The sequence below is a fragment of the Strix aluco genome, chromosome 7 (genome assembly GCF_031877795.1).
Source record: "Strix aluco isolate bStrAlu1 chromosome 7, bStrAlu1.hap1, whole genome shotgun sequence".
Taxonomy (NCBI): domain Eukaryota; kingdom Metazoa; phylum Chordata; class Aves; order Strigiformes; family Strigidae; genus Strix; species Strix aluco.
Window position 1 is genome coordinate 41281635 of NC_133937.1, and position 21541 is coordinate 41303175.

The 21541-nt window shown below is 49.2% G+C and overlaps 1 protein-coding gene across 2 annotated transcripts in view; it reads right to left on the reverse strand.

The window, feature by feature from the left end:
* STK32C (serine/threonine kinase 32C) overlaps window positions 1-21541 on the reverse strand; it is an 87013-nt gene that overhangs the window by 23848 nt on the left and 41624 nt on the right. For both annotated transcript variants that reach the window (XM_074831591.1, XM_074831590.1), the window contains exon 2: window positions 15314-15369. In XM_074831591.1, the coding sequence (XP_074687692.1) occupies window positions 15314-15369 (56 nt within the window). The remainder of the gene's footprint in view (window positions 1-15313; window positions 15370-21541) is intronic.

The following is a 21541-nucleotide window of genomic DNA, read 5'->3' on the forward strand; positions in this document are numbered from 1 at the left end:
GAAACCTAGCCCTTGTAGGACCTGACCACACACAGGTCCCTTTGTCCTGCACGCCCAACACTCAACATGAAGCATTTGGGAGGGTTACCAACAGAGACCACACTAAGGAACTATCACAGTATAAAACCAGCAAAAGTGTCAGTGAGAAAATATAATTTTGGAAGGGAGAGGATTAATGATAATTTGTGGTTAAGACCCACCTTGCATGCCCAGCACAACTCTATTAACTCCCGATGAATTCCATTGTGACTGCTGTTGACCCTTCCTTTAGGAAAAGCCAGAAGGTGACTGTCACAGCAGCTCCTCAAGGACATGTCTCCTCCAGCTCCAGCACTGACCTCCACATGTGCAGGAACTCAACGTACAAAGTGCTCCGACTCCCTTCTCCATGAGGAATCTCTTGCAATTCTTCTAATGACAGATTTCTGTCAGGGGTGGCTGGAGAGAGCCGTGTCTCCTGGGAGAGACGGCTGGGGAGGTTGGGGAGATGGGGCCCCCCTCCAGATGGGGGCACAGGGGCTGTGCACCAGCTCCTCCTGCCTGGTCTCCTCCTCTGCGGCCACCGGCTGGGATGAGCCCGGGCAGAGGTCACCAGCAGTCGAGGGGCTGCCTCCACCCTGTTCCCAAGCATCACTTCACAAGTCTTTCTACCAAACAGTACTTAATTATATCGTATCACCCAAACAAAGAAATAGGCTTCAAGCATTCAACAGCAGAGAAGAGGATCTTCCTACCACAGCTCTCCTATTAGGCATCTTCGGAGCTTTCATGCCTCCACTCATTCACGCTGCTGAGTTATTCGCTGTCCCTCAAGTGGCCCATCGTCACGCATGGCTCCGGGAACATCAGACAGCACCTCCCAGCTGACGCAGTGCTGTGACTTCGGCCTGGCCGCCCCGAGGAGCCAGCAGCCGCCTGACCCAGCCCTGCGGGCCCATGGCAAGCAGACCCATTTTGTGACAAACTCTGCTCGCTGGATTAATGGCACGGGGCACCGGGAAGGGGGAGGTCAACACCTGAGCTCACCGCTGCCGCCGAGCAGCACTGCTTGACCACGGCTTGAGTTCTGCCTCAGTCCTGGAGGCATCGCCCCGCAGATGGAAGGGTCTCCAGCTGGAGTAAGTACTCTGCCCAGGAGCAACCCGGCGTATCTTACTCTCTCTGATAAGCCAGAAAATAATAGCAGGGGGCTGAAATCTAGTTTTCTCATCTTATGCAAATGTTCTCCTTCAGGTTTGCATCTGAGTATGTTTCCCTATCAAGTAAATAAGGTAGAGCAGCGCAGAGCTGAGAGCCTCGGGGTGCAGCACGAGGCATGGACCTCTGCAACGAGCACACGCAGGGCATGATTTCATAACGAGATGAGTGGCGGCCGAACGCAGCTCCTCCAGCCTTCCTAAATGGCACTTGTCAAAGCGGCAGCTGGGAGGAATGGGTTGGCTGTTATTTAATCTGCAGTATGGTTTGGTTTAACTGCACCATGTGCTGGATATGAACAGATAAATATTTTATACTGCATTGCCCTTTATTTAGGGGAATTTTTAGCACTTATTTTTAAAAACAATTTTTAGATCAAAAGTCATAATATAGCACAACAATCTTACTGCAACTCTGAGAGTGAACAACATTAACAGAAGGATTCTTGATGGATTTTGTACCTAAATAGTAACTAAACAGGAGGTGAGAGTGAAAAGCAGAGACACAAAAGACTTTGTTTAATAAATACTGTTACTTCTCTTTCTTTAAAAAAATCTCATGTGTTTACAGCCCAGAGTCTTTCCCTCAGGGAGGTAGAATTCCTGATCATACAGAAAAAATATAGTTTATCACAACTGTGATGGGTCAATAAGAATAAAAGAAGTATGAAACATTAGAGAAGCATATTTGCAATTGTCTAAGTGATACTATAATTAAGGTTTTACTTCAGAGAACAGTATCTCTAGTTTGTATGAAAACAGAAAGCACTAAATTTAGAATTCATCGATGTTTTCATTCCCAATCTTTTAACTTTATGAGACTATTGAAGCAGCTAGTATTTTTGCTCTCCACATTATATAAATAACATGTCCAGAGCTTTTCGCAGGCAAGCCTTGCTAGGTCATACCGATGGCCCCTCACCGTCCCACCGCCGCAGAGTCGCACCCTGGCAATGGCCAACAGTGTCATTAACGGAACGACCAGGGACTCAAATCCACCAAAAATCACATCCTATCACTTATGCTGCTCACAAAACCTGTTTGCTATTCCATGGTCATTTTCTCAGAAGCTCTTTGCTCGTGACAGGCTGAGCAGCTTGACCCTTCCCTCTGCCCATTGTTCACTTCCCTGTTTCCCAGTGCCGACAGCAGTGGTTAGCAGAAGGATGTAGCAATACAGACAAAAAAGAGCAGGTACCTAAATGGCAGAACCACATACAGCTGAGGGATGAGAATGGTCATTTCTGTCTCTTCCCCCAGATCTGGGGCAGAGAATGAAATGAGAAGCAGAGACGTCCCAGTGCACAGCTCTGACCCTGTGCCTGTGGACACGTCAGGAGGCAGCATTTCTGTTCCTGAAGAGCAGTGGGGTCCCCAGGACGCGGGGCAGCACGTGCCCTGCTCCGCTCCGAAACAAGGCGCGCTGGCATGCGTGGCCGAGCCCCGCTCTCGCGCACGCTGAGGGCGCCGGGCGAGGGACTCAGCCAACTCACCCACTCCAGCGGAGCCAGGCTTTGTGTCTGCACATCTGCACCCCACTTGGCTGAATTCATTACCTGTCAGAGAGCAGCCAGACAAACATCAAGCTTCTGAGAAACTGGAGAGATCAGCAGTTCTTTGCCACTTGTTACTGGCAAATGGCACCTCTGTGCAACAGATATGCACTCCTGGGTTCCCTAAATGTTTCCTAATGAAGTACGTATTCTATATAATGCAAGACAATTTTTCAGGAAGGTTTTTCCAGCCAGTCAGAATGAAAATACTCACGAAAACAGCCAGTATGCTGCACTTTGACAATTCTGGCTCTTTCCTGGCCACAGCACGTGGGCCTCAGATGTCTCAGTGCTCAGGCACCGTCCCACGGAACGCACAGCAGCACTGTGCCAACTGAAGGACTCAGCAGGGGGGTTCACTTAAGCTGAACCACTGCATAAAAAGGAAAGGTGTACCTGAAACGCTTACCTGTATTTACAGCAAATGAGCCCAGCATCCCCAGATTTTGTAAGGAACATGGTCAGACATAATGATTTTAAGCAACACCATAAGTAGCCAGGACTGCAGCTAACCTGGTTAGATTCGCAGAACAAACTGTGTAGCTTTTACAGTACAACTAGGTAGTGAGACTGGAAGGCTCGTTTGCTTCCCAGGGAACAAGAGTTATAAATAAAGACTGCCTGGAAACCACAGCCCCTTTGCAAAAGGACATCTTACATCAGCAACATGTCCTGCCACTTTTGAAGGACAGATACCTGTACAGGGGGACCTGGCTCATTACACAGTTTAAGAAAGAGCATGTAGTTCAAACCCATAATGTTGGTGCTTCCCCGCTTTGGGGCCAACAATCCACCAAAAGGAAGATCCACGCAAAGGAAGGCAGCACCTAATAGCCACTGTAAGCTCTGTGTGCTTTTGTGGGTATGTACAGAGGTACATCTGCACCTATCTGTCTACCTACCTATCACTGCTCTCCCAGTAGAAACCCAGTTCCACAGGTCAGGGTAACGCAAATAAAAACCCTGGTTCACTTTTCAGACTCAGTTCCACAACAGTAAAGCAGCATCTCGTGAGTGCACCACTACTGAGCATCCCTCAGGACAGGCTCGCCAGCGTGGGGACAGGGACCGAAGGCCAAGGTGCACAGGAGCGTGGGAAAAGGTGCTCAGAGGCTGCTGCAGAGGGTCACCAGACTCTGAAGCCATGCAAAATAGAAGTGGTACGTAAATAGAAATGAGATACAAATGGTACATAAAACCGACACCAAGGTCTCTGCAGACTCAGCTGTGTGCAGCTCGGGGCAGGTGTACGCTGGGCGATACGGGGGGCATGGTGGGGAGGAGACTCCATCCCAGGCAGAGGTAACAAGAAATGCACTCTCATGGTCTCCCCGAGCTCATCACATGAAATACCCAACCTCCACACAACCTTCTGATCCATCTCTAAAGGTCTATTCCACAACAACTTTTTCCACATCCTCTTTTTGCCTGTCTCCAGAATCCATCAATATGGTTCATCTGGGAAACAAGACAAACCACTACCAAATTCTTAGAAGACTGGAAAAGAGGCAATTTCAAAGGAGAAAGGCAGGCAGGAGAGGAAGAAAAGTACATCATGTGCCCATCAATGGGAAGGACACTTCCTAGTAAGCCTGGCTCATGGGAAGTTTCTGTCCCATGGCAGGTCCAGCCCAGGTGCTGCAGCTGACTTCTGGCACACAGCACAGGCAACTGTGACAGAATTTCCTCAAATCTATCATTACAACAACAGTTTCTATTGCTAATTGTACACCAGTTGCATCAGCTTCTGTTCATATTTCTCATGTTCCATTTTTTCTTCACTGCTGAGACACAGAAAATCTCAATTGCCTTTTACTGGCTTGTGGGCAGATCCTGGATTCACCACAGAAAAACCAGAACAGAGCTGTACCCAGTACAGCTTTATGGATTTGTGTCTGTACAACTACCATGACATCCAGATTCGTTTTTAAGCAGTGCACATACACTTCAGCAGGAAGTCATGAACTTCAGACTTCTCTGAATGCTGAGCCAAGGCACAAGAGAAATAAATCATGTGAAGAAAAGGAGCAAGTCTCCTTCTGCAAACATCATTGAATTATGGTGCTGCCTGGAGTAACAAAACGGGTACACCCCATAATGCTCTGGGTAAACCCAGACATTATTTACTTTAATAAACTATTAGAAAAGCGCTTAGGGAATATTTGCTGTATCATGCTGATATATTTGTGATTTCATAAGAACACAGGACACTGTTCCTTATCATTTATGACATTAAGTGGTTTGTAATTGGATTGTCCCACCATGAGCATTAACAGAACATCCCAGACCCATAAGCTGCAGCTTCTAAGGACCTGTAGAGGACTTTGATGTCCAATGCAGCTTCAGTTTTATTGTTGTCAAATCCCGCATCTGATGCTGAAACATCTCATGCTCTTGGTTCAGTTAACTAGCTTGTGGGGGTGTGTTGTATGATGGCTTGTCAGAACAAAAAAAAGATCCAAATGCTGGTCCTATTTAAGCCACTGAGAAATTTATAATTAACATTAGCAAAGCAGGGCACATTTTATTTACTTTAAAAATAAGACTTTTTAATGTTGGCCATGTTGGAGCAGCAGCAGCTGTTGGCTGTCCGGCCAGCACAGAGGGCAGGCGGAGACACCGCGGCCGAGACAAGGCACATCCCGTGGGCAGTGTACGCCTGGGCGAGCCGAGCTCGCGCTCTCTTCAGGGTAACTGCTAGAAGAACAACAATCAGATTTCCAATTATAAGTCCAATCAATTGCCAAAATATTCTGCCCTCTGTCCTCACAGACAGATGATAGTTTAGGAAATTCAGTAATGCATTTAGGTCGGGCTTCTTTGCAGCCATGCCATCCAGCCCAGCTCTGCCCTCTCCCACTCCCCCGGTTTTTCTCCTCAGAGTCCGTGAGACTCCTGCAGAATCTGGAGATCCCCCATGCCACAGCATCTCCTCCTCCCCTCACAGACCTTTAGCCCTCCCTCTCCTTAACCCATGATTAGGTTGGCCCTTCTGAATGCGAGTGTCAGTTTGATTCAGACATCTGCCACTCAGCAGACAGCACCCGTTAATCCATGAAAGGGTCTCCCTAATCAGAGACCTAGAAACGCGATTGTGTTTGTGGCTTAGGCAGGGGGGTGTGGTTAGAATTTAATATTGAAAAAACTCGCATGTAAGAGTAGGAATAATTTGAGCAGGAAACAGCTATTTAGCCTTGGTGCATACATGGTAATGTATGTGAGAAAAACTTCCAGCTGACACAAGCCAGGGCAAGCTGTCATGGCATCGATGGGCAGAAGCAGTCTTGTGGTTCACCTCGGGCCACTGGTTCTGCCTCCAGCCGCAGAGGAGCCGCTGCCGCAGCGCCCCGAGCCAGCCACAGCCACCGCGGGCCCATCAAGCACCTCTGCCGCAGGCACCGCCTGCTCCTGCAGCCTGCGCCCCACACAGGGCTCTGTCGGCCCCGCGGCTCCCCCCGCAGCACCCCTCGCAGTGCCTCCTCGGGTAGTTACGAGCTGTTGTACAAACGGCGGAACAGCAGCGATAGCAGGGGATGAAAAACAAAAGCAGTGCTACCTTCAGACCCAGGACACACAGCACAGATTTTGTCTGGCAGGAGACACCACAAACGAGAGCTAAAGGTCCAACCAAGTCCAGGCAGAGATGACATGGTAAAGAAAGAGCAGGCAAAGAACATGGCAGAGATGTTCTAGAGGGTCTAGCCTACGGTCCTGAATTGCTGGAGAGCCAGCTTGGGTTAGTAACACCACCAACCAACCACACCTCTGCAGTAGGAACTGGGAGAACACCTTGTTTTTCAAAGGCCACATGAGAACGTGCTGGATGCTCCCATCCATAGCGGCTTCTCTGCCACTCTCATTCTGGGCGGCTGGAGACCGCTGTGGGACTGCCAGGGGATTTGGTGGAGGAAAGAGAAAATGCCCCTAGGAAAGCTTGGCTCCGTGCCTCCGGCTTCCAGGACTGTGCTGTGCCCTCTGGGGAGGTGTTTCTCTTGCCTACGCTGTAACGGCACTGCATCATTTGACTCTTTATAGCAAACAAGAACCTCATAGTCTTTACACAAACATGTCATGGGGAAGATGTATTATGGATCTGCTGTCTAGGCTTCCTCCCACGAACGACCTTTTTGCAGACTGCAGTAGGAAAACGGTATATATGCCTATCGCTGGGTGACTTCAGGGCTGAGAAAGCCCCGAGAAGGGGTACAGGGCCTGAGGAGGCCTCAGAAGCAGCAGCATCTTCCTCTCCTTTGCTATTTTCAGGAATTACCTGATCCACGGATCCTTGCTTTGCAGAGCAGAGCAAGTGAAAAGCGGATTCCTCAGACGGCAACGCGATCACGAGTGCAACACACCTCCCCTGGCATGAGGCAGCTCTGAGGCTATGAGACACCGGCCAGGGCTGCCAGCAGGCAGGTCCCCGGGAGCTAGGATGGCACCATGGGGTCCTGCAGTGGCAGCTCGATGACCCCGTGCCGAGGAGGTGAGGGCAGGTCACCTCGCTGCGCTCAGGCCGGTGGGTGCGTGGCCCTGCCCTGCCCACTGCAGGGCTCCCCGCTGCAGCACTGCCACCCTCCCACCCCCTGGGCCTTACGGACTCCGGACTCCGTTAACGACATCCCAATTAAACAGGGAACGGCAATGGTTGCTGCAGGGAGGCTCTCGCCACACGGATGCATCGCCCGGGGCCACACAGTTTTTTGGAGAGGGCTGTGTCCACCGGGCCCTGAAGCCCATCGCCACACCACGCCTCAGCAGGACTGCCCGGCTGCCAGCTTCAGCCTGCAGCAGCTGGCTGTCATGTTGCACTTACAAACACGGGCATCCTTTCTCCTTTTCATTTCATGCTAACTTTTAAAAAGAATTTTAACAAATTACATAAAATTATATAAAACTTTAAAAGATTTTGTATTTCGTGTTTCCTTTTTTCTTCATTTTGTACAGTTCAGAGGCAGTAGAAGAAGGAAAAAACACAGGGAAAATAAACCAACAAACCAGTTCGGAAGTGGATACCAGAGGCAGCCACAAGTGACACCCCTGGGGCCAACAAGATTAAAGAATGAGAGTGAGGCGAGGATGAGGAAACAGGGCATGGGAGCATTGAGCACCCTTTGCTCTTCCCTCTTCCATCACTTTCCACCACCACAATTGCTAGTGACAGTTTATCACGCCGCTGACACAGGACACACAACCAGCGCTGGCCCGTCCCAAGGCTGTTGCGGGAGAATATCGGACCTGCACAACTCTATGAGAGTTATATCAAGCCAAGCCATTTATTTTTCAATAGTACATACTTACACTCTCGCCAAAGCTCTTACTTCATAGCTACCAAATCAGCAATTAGACAGCTACCAACCTTTTCTCCTATCAGCATCAGACCACTCTAACATGCCCTGTGCAGACCAATCACCCTCTCATTCACGCGCTGTTTTCGCAGCAGTAACTTCTCACAATTCAGTACTTTTCCACAGTTCAGTGTTGCAGCTGTCCGTTGTTTTTCCCTGCTGCCTTGGCACTACTCAGCAGTTTCTTATCTTTTTCCCAAGGCCTGTTTCTCATCAAAGCCTAGCTGTTGATTCAGAGGCTGTGCAAGGCTGACAGGCCGATGTCTCCCACACTGAGGCCTCACCACAGGCGCTGTGACACCTTGAACCAGCACATCGATGGGGAAGGGGGGGTGGCGCTCCTGGCCATGCCAGCCCCAGCCGGGGTGGAGGGGGACGAGGCTGCAGCATCTCAGCCAGACCTGCTCCTCCGGGCAGCCCAAGGCTCCAGTCTGCTCAGCCAGGAGCTCTGCTGCTTTATAATGCAGGCTCACACCAGCAGGGAACCAGTCTGCTGGACTTGCTTACGGCTTCATGAATTAAACATTTGTGTCTGCTTTCCTAAGAAAATGAGGTTATGGGGTTATTTTTTTCACACTCACCCCTACCAACTTGTAGGACTGTTGGCCAGTTTCAGCCAGATTTTACGGATGGATGGACATCTCAAAGATGTAAAAGTTCCTCTCAGCTTTGTGAAAACCAACCAGACAACACAAAAGACAGAGATCCAGAAGGAGGGAAAGGGTCCATTATTAATTAAACCACATTATTAGACGCCAGGGAATCCTTGTGAATTCATCACATCAAATCAGGCTTTGCTGCTACACATGTGTTAGTAGAGACAAGCTTTGTTCTGGTAACAAGGCACAGATCCTCTCGGCATCGGTGCACTTTTGATAACAAAAGACAACTTGACGAGAGAAAATGACAAAACTTCAGGCACAGAGTCAGAAGCACTTTCCCCAACAGCTCTGCAAGCGCGAGGTGGAGCATGTCTACAAAGTGTGGGGGAGCAAACCAAATGAAAACATCCTCTGGGTTGTTTTGTAGCAGATAAAGGAGAGAGATTGGCTCATGCACAGGTTTTATTCTTGGTTGTGCATAAGACCTGCAGTGCATTTCTCAACTCCCAACGCACAGCTAGTACAACCAGCGGGCCCGCCCAGCCCCCACGCCCTGGAAGGGAAGTGTACGAGGAAGGGGCCGTGTGAGCAGGGAGGAGTGTCTGTGAATGAAGAGAGGGTGTCATGCACTGCACCGCAAAGGCCATCCTCCCCCCATGAAGAGGCTTCAGCACAATGCGCAGGAGACTCTCCTGACACAAGATGGCATGGATCGGCGGACAGACTACAGCGAGCTCAGGGTTAGTTTGAGAAGTGTCACATTCAAACACCACGATTTGCAACCAGCACCCCATTTTCCTCCAAGCCTCCTGACAACTTGGAACCAGCAGGCTTCGGGACTCGGAGGGACAGAGGCCGTGTGAGCCACTGGATGAGAAACTACGAGTGAGGGGCGAGCGTGGCACACAGAGCGAAGCCATCCCACTCGACAGCCAGCTCCCGGGAGCTGCTGCTCGCGCCTGCCCCTCTGCAAGGACCGGAGCCCTCCCCGCGCGCTCCTGCGAAGGGACAGCCCCAGAAGGGGGGTGCCCGAGAAGGGGGGTGCAGCAGCCATGCAGCCCCAGGGCAGGGCTCTGCTCTGCGGCAAGTCCTCACCCACACGTGGAAACCTGCAGGGGTGGCCCAGGGGCCACCGGTGGGGTTTTGGGTGGAGGAGGGTGCTTCCACCCTTCGCTCTCTTACGCTGCTTTCCTGGCCACAGCGTCCCGGCTGCTGGTGTCAGCGTCGGTCCCACCTCCCGTCCCACCTCTGGTCCCACGCCGGCCTGACTCATCCACAGGGAATGATGGGGGCTGAAATAAACCCCAGGCAGTTTCTAATGCAAATGTTAATAAGGCACTGGGTATATAATAATAACAAAAGTGGGCAGCTTTTACTATAAATCACTGTCTTATGAAGCCTGATCCTTCAGAAACCCCAACAGGGCCCCAGCGGGGGTGCACACTATCATGTCCCAGGCCTCCTTCCAGCCGAAGTCACTGTTCTCTCCGTCACTCGCATCATTCAGCAGCATTTCCTGCCCTGTAATTTTACTGCTGCTGCCCCCACAACCCAAGATCTGGACCATAAGGTAGTGTTGGACCACTTCAGCTTTTCATTCTTTGCCATTCTCTCTCCCGTGGCTTTTTCTGATGACACATTTACAGCTTAGCAACGTCCAAGAAAGAAAAATAAATCATTAAAAACTAACTAGGAGGTTGTATCAGAGGGAGGATCACTCTCTGTGTGCTCCATGCTCTCTCACACACCCACTCCTGGTCACTGCCAGAGGAGGGATCTGGGCTCCCAGCCAGGGGAGCTGCCCCTGTGCCAGACACCACGGTGAAGCGGGTCCCTACTCCTGCAGTTGTGTATCTCCTACCTGGAGGACCCTCCTACATCCCACACAACACCCTGTGCAGCTCTGGAGGCCAAGCAGGACGGTGCCCAGCAAGCAAGGCCCTTCCCTCCCTCAGGGCTTGGGCTGCCCAGCAAAACTCACCCAGGTGGGGCCAGGTGGTCAAACACCAGAGGCTGTTGGCATCCCGGGACTCATGGAGACCCCTCGCCTGGCTGCCCCCTCTCACTAACCAACAGCCCTTTTGGAAAGCAAACACATTTCAACCTCTGGAGCCTCCTGATGATGCGGTGGGTCCTCCCGCTGCCCTCCCATGCCAGGGTCGGGGCCGTCACCAGTGTGTGAACGAGCGATGGGGCTGATGGCTGGCAGGGACGTGTGTCTTGAGACCCTGCCTGTGGCTCTGACAAACCCTCGGCCTCACACGAGCAAAGGAAAAAACAAGGGCAAAAAATATCCATGGTATGTTAATATCAAAGGATTATGTTTGTAGCCTTTCTTTTGGGGGAAAAATCCAACCTTTATAAAGTCTGAAAAAATGACAAAGGATCAAAGATCCTTTGATATCAAAGAGGGATTCAGTTGACAATAGACTTTAAGGGAATTTTATTTACGGTATATTGACTGGGTGGGCATTTATGACCTTTAGAAAATGGATTAAAGCTTTTCTATACCCAGCTTCAGGCTGTGTGAATTATTAAAGCAACAAAATCATTAAGTCAAAGCACTTCTGCAAAGCAAACCATGTTACAAGCGAACTTTCTTCGGAAGGGGCAGGGAGAAGCCACCCTCCGGGAGCAGCAGCCTGAGCAGGGAGGGCCACAAGCTCCCTGGCCCAAGTTTGCGGCCTTCTCTGCCGGCCCCGCCGTGCTCCATGCTCACCCCGCCGTGCTCCATGCCCGCGCCACCACGCTGAGGACGGCCGTCCCTCACGGCTGCCCCTCACGCTGTTCCCCGCCATGGCTCCTGCCTGATCCCCACCCGCCACCCTGTGCGCCGAAAGGCCGGGGGTTTGTCTGGGGTCCCTGGTCTCCAGGCCCCCAGCGTGCAGCCTGACAGTTATAAAAACCTCTTTACTACCAGACAGGTTCCCCTGAACCTTCACCGGTCCCATTAAAACTTCACAAATTACTCAAAGAAAAAAAAATAAAACAAAGAAAAATTACAGCAACACCCGCCAGGCCCCTGTGGGCTGCCTCCATGGGCCCACCCACCCCAAGACGTATTTGTTCTCTCTGGAAAATTTAATTTCATGCTGCTGCTCATTCCAGCCCTCATCTTCTGGTTTAATCCTCTATTTCCACCAGCAGACAAAGACATAAATTCATGCTGAAGAACTTCAGATATGTTTTCATTTCTTCACAGTAGTAAAGTGAAAATAATGAATTCCCATAACCCTATCCAGTTCTTTACCCCTTGGGAAAAAGGCGGCAGTGGCTGATTTGAGGGAGAATCGAGAGGGAAGCCCAGGTGGGAGGAGGCATACGGGGGCGAACACGCCCTTGGCTGCCTCCCGGTTCGAACGGACAAAGACCTAAGCCAGGAGAGGTCAATTTTTAGGAAGGGAGACATCAGGATAGCTGCACTGCAACCAATACCTTCTGAGATTTCCAGGTCTCATCATGTCTCCTGTGAAGCATAATGAAACTCGCAGCGCACTTCCCATAAGAACAGGGGGGTCACAAACTGCATCACATTCTGGAAACCCTATTCTGGCTCCTGCTCCTTGGGTAATGACAACGGAGCAGCTCACACCTGGGCAACTGCTGCTGCTTGAGAAAGGAGTCTGGGCTACAGGAGAAACACAGCACTCCCATTAAAACACTGAAAATCAAGTAATATTACCTCTAATACGTATGGAAAATATTACACATTTGTTAATTTGAGTAAACATGGAATTGAGCATGAGCTTTGTTTGATTCATAGTATATTAACGATGATTAAACCCATCTCCAGGAAAGACAAACTGCCCAGTTTTTGCAGATATGCCAGAGTCACAGCTCAGGGGGTCTCCAGGCTCTTCAAAAGTGATTTCTGAGTTCCTTTTTCCTTCCTGTGGTACAGTTCCTGTGCCAAGGACCACACGGTCTGCCCTGAGAGGTGCACAAGATGCGAGTGGGAAGCAAATGCCTGACCCAAAGCTACCCAGCGAGTTGCTGCCTCCTAGGTCTTGTCACTCTGGCATCACACGGCAGCACAGACCTCACAGGTCACTCACTGCACACCAAGGCTCTACACCCCCATTCTGAGATGGACAGGACACTGGCTCCTGAATACCTTCCTGAATGTGGGCAGACAGTGCTTAAATTAACCAAAGCAACTAAATTACTCATAAATTTCAAATAAGTTTTCAGGTAGGTAGTTCTATATTTTCTGTAATTGTGAGTTGTAAATGACTCTGTAAATGTAAAAAGCTTTTCTCAGTATCAAAGGAAATTTAGCATATTGACATAATTATCCAGAAAGATGACAGATGAATCATTTCAGCATTTTGTTGAAAGTGTATATACAATTCTGATGCCTGATAGACTGCTACGTGCTAGACTTAACCTTACTTTAACATAAACAGAAAAGGAAGCAGCCATGAGGAGCAGCTCTCTTCAAAGCCAAAAAGATCATGCTCTGGGATGACAATATTTTTTTCTCCTTTTCATGTTCTGAGCAGAATTAATTTTCCAGCGCCAAGTGCTACTGCTCAACAGAATAAAACATCTATTTTTCTGAAAAGCTTATATTTGGAAGTATGAGTCTTCTCATATGAGCTCGAAAAAAAAATGTTAGCTGCTATTTTTTAGGAAGATTTTGAGTTAGGTTTTGGTCTTTGACGATGAGCAGAAGTCACAAGACCCTCAGAGTTCCCGTTCTCGCCAGGAGTGTCTGGGGAGACCTTCCTCTGCTGTTTGCCTTATCTTTACAGCACTACCCTGAGGAAGGGCCTGAGCTTGTATTTAACATTCTCCATTGTCTAATATAACCTCAGAAATCTGACATAGCTCTGCTGCCAGCTTTTGCCTCTTCTTGTTCAAGAGACATGGCTGCAGATATGGGTGACTATTTAAAACCACCCTCTCCACAACTTGCATACTGTCGGCATTACATTTTCATTAGCCCCATGCAGACTTACAACGAAGCCAGGCAGGAATTCACATGGACAGATTGTGTCCTGAGCATGCCAGAACAGTGTAATAGATACCTCGGTGTTCATCAGTTAACTGAGGCTGTGACAAAACATCGTTGTTAGCAAGCTGTGCTAATGACAGCACCATGACTAATAGTGTCCACTCGCTTGACTCTAAGACAAGCTGGACTCTGCCTCATCGAGACTGCCGTCGGATTTTGTGCTGCTACTGCTCCTCAAAACTGACGCTACTTAATACATTTTAAGAATGTAAAGAGATTTTCAGTAATCGGCAAAAATTCGAGCTCTTCTGGTCTCAGATCTCCTGAGAAATTTCTGCTTTTGCAAAGTTTCCAGCCATCCGAGCAAAGCTCCCGAGCATCGCACGCAGCAGGTCAGGCTGTCGCCCGGTGTGACGCTGCCTCGTTAGAGTGAAAAAGCAAAGGACAGTATGGTTCATCTCCTGGGCCTGATTCAGGTTTTCTTACCCTTGTGGTGTGAGCTTTTGATCAAAGTAAAATGGGAGAAACCAGCCAAGACAACCAGACCAGAAAGAAATGAGACAGGGTACAGCTTTCCTCCGACCGCTCAGCTTGTCTTCAGCTGATTTCAGCAGCACGTGGAGACGCGGAGGTGCTTGCGCCATCCTCTGAGCTAGTCTGCGCTGTTTCACACGTTCAGAGTTGGACATTCTGCGGAGTTTCAAAGGCCATTTCCCTTCCCCACCCTGACACCCAGTCCTGGCACAAAGCCCCACACCATGCAACTGTCATGTGAGAAGATTACAACCACATTCAGCGATTTCCATGAATCATCACCAGTTTGCCCTCACCCAGCTCCTGTCCCTCAGGTGCAGACATCTCGGCTGAACAGAGGGGCACAACTACTGCTGGGGCACAGCAAAATGCAGGTGACAAAATGACTACAAACAGTACCAATGCAATGAAGTCTCGTGTGTGTGCCAGGACAGACACATGTGTGCACACACGTACACACCAACCTGTGTGCTTGCAGTGCAAATAAATGGTGTAAAATGCCATGAGAGGAGCAGGAAAGAGTTATCTGCACAAGGACTGAGTGAGTCAGTGAAAAAGGGAATGAAAAAGGAATAAATCTAGGAAATCAACCAGTAGCTGATTTCCAGAGCTATCCAGCTTTTTGATCATCACCTCCCACCTTCTCCCACATGCCTGGCAAAAAAAAACTTGTTAAAAATAAACAACAAAAACTCTTCAGCATAACTCATTTCTGAGTGGGAAAACAGCCCAGGGCTTCAGAGAACCCTCTTGACCACATCGTACCAGCTCAGTCAATCACCCAGAACAACTTCCAACATGTTCCTGATTTACTGTCCCCCCTCACAACCTATAAACACTCTCAGGAAACAAAAAAGCATAATGAATATTTGCCATGAAATGGTCACAATTGTGCTGGTAGTTTAAAATACAGCAGATTCACCAAGCCACCAAGAATTAAAGCAAAGTCAAATGGCAAGAAGGTATTTTCCTGAACACATTTTTCCTGTGTTTACTTAGCACCCATAATCTGGCAATTAAAATAGCCTCTTTCAGCACCGTTACTGTTTCAATAAACCCTAAGTACATAAGAGCAGGCACCTGATAAAACATATAAGCAAACTCAAGACCAAGCGTTCAAGCCTACCTTGCCAAAGCTTCCCTTCCCAATCGCCCGGAGAATCTGGAAGTGGTCAAAGTTCACTACAAGGTAAAGAAAAAAAGAATTTAAATTTGTAAATGCTTTACTGCAAAGATCTTATATTTAAAATTAAGACAAGGAGACAACTAAAGAACATTGGTCAAGTGTTTATTAAAAGTCTCTGGGGCAGATGCAGGACAGCAGTTGTTTGTCTTTGCTAGGTACTTCAAGCAGGTAAACCCAGGTTGAATCAGGTTACTAAATAAGTGGTTTAGAGCCAGTTAAAATACAGCTTTGACCTGTTGACACAGAAGGAGCCTCACCGAGACGCCGTAAGTGCGTGAGCACACCCGGAGCGTGGCAGGGCGGAGAACGCTGGCGAACCCCGCGCGGCCACTGCTCCCCACGCGTCTGGCTGACAGCTGCTTGTGCATGCCTGCTCTGGTACTCGCCCCTTCCAAAGGACAAAGTCAGAGGACGGGGACTGCCTCCCACTCTCTTCATGTGAAAACCCACCTGTACCAGGTCTGTTCTTTTTTCCAGAGCCACGGTGAGGAGTAATAACAAGGACAGTGCTGCCATAACACTTCAGCTATCACCTTGATCAGCAGCCACCACAAACAAAATTATTTTTACTAAACTATTCCTGTGATCTAATCTATTGTCAGTCTTAAATAAACAAAAGAGATAGGTCTACTTATTCCAGTAATGAGATAATCCCCGCTGCCATATAGTTGAGAGTGTCACAGACAAACAAATAACTAAACATGGTGACAAAAGCCAAGGTAAAGGACACGGCATTACTCCCATTTCACAAATCGCCTCTTTCTGCCTCAGTTCCTTTATGCCCTCCCAGCTCAGCTCGCTGCACAGCTGCAAAGGGAGCCCACGGTGCCCACCCACCCTGCCCATCAGTGCTGGCTGCTGCGCAGGCTTTAGCTCCTGGTCAGGCGGTTGGACCAACGGGCACTGTAGTTCCAGTGGAACTGTTGTGTTCTATCCCGAGCCCCGCGTGCTCTCAAAGCGGCCAGACGTGTGTTGGAGGAACTCGCCGATGGGCCGAGACGCTCCCTGCTCAGCTCCACCCGCCAGCCCTTGACATTTCTACCTGGAGGCCCTGACCGTGCAAGGGGACCCTCGGCATCTCCTCCCCAGAAGGCTCTGAAGGCAGGATGAAGAGAAGTGCTTGGCATGGGCTGGGGGCTTTGCAGAGTGAATGATGCACGAGATGATCAGCAGCGAGCACTGACCCTGAGTTTGACTGACAGTGGAGACCAAAATCACACAGGAAGAGTGGGAGCAAAGAATTCACCATAAATATTCCGAGTCCCACTCCCAGATCTTAAATAAATGCACATCTGCCATCTCTGAGGATGAATCAAAAGCCCACGCATGCCCGTGGAGTTCCTATTACCCTTTTGTGCTAGGCTTATATCCAAAATATTGTTATTGTCACTTTTGTGGGACATTTTCTGCAGGAGAACTCAGACAACTTTGCCAAATGAAATGGAAAACAGAGTCTGGCCCAGCTCCTACCACGTATCTCCCTGCACTCCCAGTCTACTCCATGAGCGACGCCGATGGGCGGATGCACGTCTCTTCCCCCAGTACGCTCCGGGAGACTCCATGAAAGACCATGCGGGGAAGCCAGTGCTGCCCGTCCTTCCACAGGCCTCCCGCGCCGCAGCCACACGCGTGGTGTGTCACCTCCTTCCCGCTCCCCTGCGCCGGGTGAACCGCTCGCTCGCAGCAGGACTGGACGGGCTTGGGCTGAGAAGCCATGAGGTAACAGCAGGGACACAGGGAACGCCTGGAGCCAGTGGTCAGCTCGTCCGAGATGCTGCAGGAGCTGCAAACCTGTCGCCCACTCCCTCCCATCTGACAAAATCCAGCCCTGGAAGGAGCATCTGCAGCCACAGGCAGCATTTTATTGAGGTTTTTCCTACCACGTCTATTAGAGAGACTGTAGTGAGCGATGTGTAACCGCAGCTACAGCTTGTTCATAAATATTCTTTCTGAAATCCAGAATATTAGCACACACAATGCTGAAGCATTTGGGGCAACAAATCCAATTTTTTTGACGTGCAAGCTAATCCATTAACTGAACTTCTGTCACTAAGAAATACTCAAAGAGGGAACCCAGCTATAGCGAGCACCTTTAAAGCACAGCATTTTCTTGGCAGTTAAACCATGTGCAAGTGCTCATGATCTGTGATCACTCCAGGAGGGTAGTTTTTGACAATTCTTTATTATAATGTTTGGAACAGTGTGTAAAAAAGCATTGCCGTTGGGAAAACAAAACCAAAAGTGTCATTTCCATGTATCCATGACTACAACCGATCTAGAAAGCATGCTCTAGTCAGCAGTCAAGAAACAAATCTAGATATGAACACTCGCCAGGCCCTTGAACCTATCAGCAGAGATGTCACTTTAAATAAATGAAGTACATAGTTCTGCTGACTTGGAGTTCAGACAATGCTAGATGAACAGGCACTGACTGTTTTTTTCAGTTTCATTATCTTCTTCAAGAATTAGTAAGCAATCCCATTGAAGAAAAAGCAAATCTCAACATTTGAGGAAGAAAATCATAGTAGCAGCATGTTGCTTTTTGTGCACAACACACTGGATTTCTAAAAATGACAACATAGCACTACAGAATATGTGATTGTCCCTAAAATAGAAATCCTGAACCTGCCTGGAACAATTACGTATGCTCCAGAGACTCCACTTTCTGTGAGCTGACAAGAGAAAGCTGTCTTTCACCCGCAGCTAGAAGAGCTGATTATTTGGGGGTGACTGGTACGAGCCTGAGTCACAGACGCCAGTGGAGGATTTCATGACACACGCTCCCAGCGAGCGGGAGATGACAGCTGTTGCCTGTTCACAGGACCGTACTCACCCACTACTGTGACTTCAGCACAGCACAGTTTTGACAGTCACAATCTGTAAGTACAGAAATGGTTTTGGCTTGAGGTTGGACCGGAGGAACCCGCGAGAGGGGGAGAGGGACCTGAGAACTGTCTGCAACGCATCGACGCACGGGAGCGCGGCACTGCGGCTCAAGGACCCGACGTGTTGGTCGTGCTGCAGCCCAGTGCCATCTGTTGTGCCGAAATGCCCCAGTGGGTATTTCCGTAGCTCCTTGGGAAAAAACTATGCTAATTATTCCTATTGACTGCTCTAACAGCTCGTTATCAATATAGCACCTTCGCAGGTAAGTGGAGCTGCTGGACATAAGATGTTGGTATTTGCCACGAGAGGGACGTGCCTCTTCCTGACTCTCCCTGGCACCAAGTGACAAACCACGAATCCCAAATAAATACCATGACCCGGTTTTGCTCAGTTCGGCGTGATTTTGTTCTCTGTCTCCGGGAACGCATGAAAAGCAGGATGGCCGGGCTTCACGTGCCTGCTGGACCCCACCAAACCTCACGCAGCCCAGCCCAGCCCACTTCACAAGAGAGTGCCAGGTGCTGCACTGACATCTCTATAATTAAGATTTCATTGTAGTCACAAAATGTACTGCGTGATAAAGCAGAATGGATGCACAGCTTTTATTTTCCAGTGAAATAAAGGGAATGAAGAATATGTTTCTCGGCAAAAAGGATGAGTATGCCTCAATGTGAGATGCAAAAAAATGAGGTTTTGTCTTTACTAGCTTAAGATTATGAATGTTTTCATTATCTTTGCTGTTTATTCTGCATTTATTCACAAGATACCTAAAAGCATGGCAAGATAAAACTGCCATAAAGCGGGGGTTCAACATCGGGACCTGATTAAATTAATGTCCAATAGTAGGAAAATAATGGATGCAGTTAGAAAATCTAGTATCCAGCATCCTCAAATCTGGGGAAAACAGGAGATTAAAAATCACATTTTAAGGATCAAGTCAACCTTTCACTATTTATCTGCATGTTTTCCAGCTTCATCAATAAAACCAGGGAAGTTTAAACTCCAAGAATGACTCCCTACAGTGCTAAAGGCCTAAGAAATTCTTTTTTGAGTCTTGTAACAACAAATGTGCAGGGCTAGTATGGCATGATCGACTTTCTCTATCAATGTATTTCTATATGTTAGCATAATTAATAGCATTTGTCTGCCCTTTATATTACTGCAATCTAGCTTTGGAAGAAAGCACCACAGTAATTGATGCAGAAACATTAATATGTGGCCACAGTAACCACAAGTTTGCTGCCACAAAATGCCAAGAGTTTCATCTCCCAGAGAAGAGAGTTACAGCTAAGACCGAAAAGTCATTGCACACATGGATTCCAGCCAGAAAGGAAAGGCCGGTTCTGCGAACCATGGGGCAGAGGGCGGCCAGAGGGGGGGGACAGCCTGCAGGGAACATGGGGCGTGGGGGCACTGCGACAGGCAAGAACGGCCGCCAAGTCAGAGGACGCCAAAAAGGCACCACAGCAGGATTAACAGATGTCAGGATTAGGAGCAGCTTTGGGAGCAGTGGGGAGGGCCTGAGCAAGGGGATGGGGCAGAGCAGGGAAGCATCGGCATCGCTGCAGACGGAAACCTCCGAAAATTGCCAAGGAAGCGGTGACCCTGCTAAAAACAGCGGGAGAGAGGGAGGGGTGGGACAACAGGAGGGACAGGGAGGACTTGGTCTGAAAAGCTTTGAAACTGGAGGATGAACCTAGTGAACTGGGAAGGTCTGTAAGATCAGGGAGATCAAGAGTGGGATTTGTGATTCGAGATGAGGTTAGGCAACCTGGGGGGAAAGGCAGAGGTATCTGAGGGAGAGAAGGAGCAAGGGGCAGTGCAGAACAGTGTCAGCAGCCCTCCCCAGGCCTGAAACCCTCTGAACACAAGGCATCCATTTTCCTCTAACTGGGAGGCTCCATATGGCGCAAGAAACCACTGCTTTCCTTCCTATCACTGGAAAAAGCACAGGCAATATGTTCGGTCTCCAACATCGCGGGCTGATCTGTTTTGCCTATTCATATCCACAGAGAAGATTACATGGGTGAGAAAAATGGAAATACAGTATAACATGACTGACAGGGAACTCAAGTGAGCATTAACTACCCAGGAATTCAGGGAATGCTGGTAGATAATGAAAGAAATTAAAGGTATAATACAAGCCCAGTGCTATAAATGAACCCCTTTAGAAACTAGGGATTCAAACATACTATTAGGAAGCAACTCTGAAGTCGTGTAAAAACAACAAGTTATTGTATGGTTAAAAATGAATCTCTGCAACTCTGTAAGGAATCAAATATACCATGAAAAGCAACTCTAAGTCATTTTAGGGAGACGGGGTTATTGATATTGGGTACAAAAATGTTTGCACTGGCCAGAAACCATTCCTAATTAGTGTAAAAATACTGCTTGCATTGGCCAGGAACTCTTCCAGACAAGTGCAAGCACATTACATTCATCTGCTTCTCCAACAGTCAGCTCAGGAGGCACTAGAGACCCCGGAGAACGATCCAGCACCTTGTCCCCTGTGCTCTGTACGCCTGAGAAATGCTATTCCTGTTAGAAAAAGCTCCGCTACTTTGCAATAACAATGCAGGGAGGTGATGGGGTTATTCATTAACCCCCAGCTGAGCTCTCCTCCGGTGCAGATCAGCGAGCACTGAACGAGCGCACGGCGGTGTTGGCCAAAGCGCAGGAGACAAGCGTGTGCTGTGCACATGCGGGCCAATGGGCAAACAAGGCTGTCACAGCAATTGCCTGCCCTTAGCTCTAGGGCCAGACGTGTTTTCGGGGCCAGCTGCAGGAGGGTACCCCCACCTAACGCTCGCCAGAGCCCCCTGGACCACCCAAAACCAGTAACGCATGCCCCGAGGCCAATTACAACGAAGGTTTAGTTCCTCTGTGCTCCCACACGTCTGGCTAGTGTTTCTGGAAGGGGACTGCCTCTCTGCAAAACTCACTGGTAAATGGTCCAGTTTATGGTGGTATTGATCATTAAACACCTCCCAAGCAGATTACAGAGTGGTGGTATTGAAAAAGTAAACGTTCCCTAGTGATTCGCCCCACTCCCTGTGTAAACACTGTGGGCAGAGCACTTCACAGACCCCGCGTACCCCTCCCACAGCCGCTCAGACCAGGGGAGGAGGCGGGCGCCGTGCTGGCACCCACCAAAGCAAACCTCCCTGCGCCGGGAGGCTCTGCCGCAGGAAAGCTGGAGGAGCCACTGCCCGGAACACAAGTGGCCATACTCCACCGCGGACACAAGTTCATCTGTTCCGGTGAGGAGCAGCCGCAGGATTT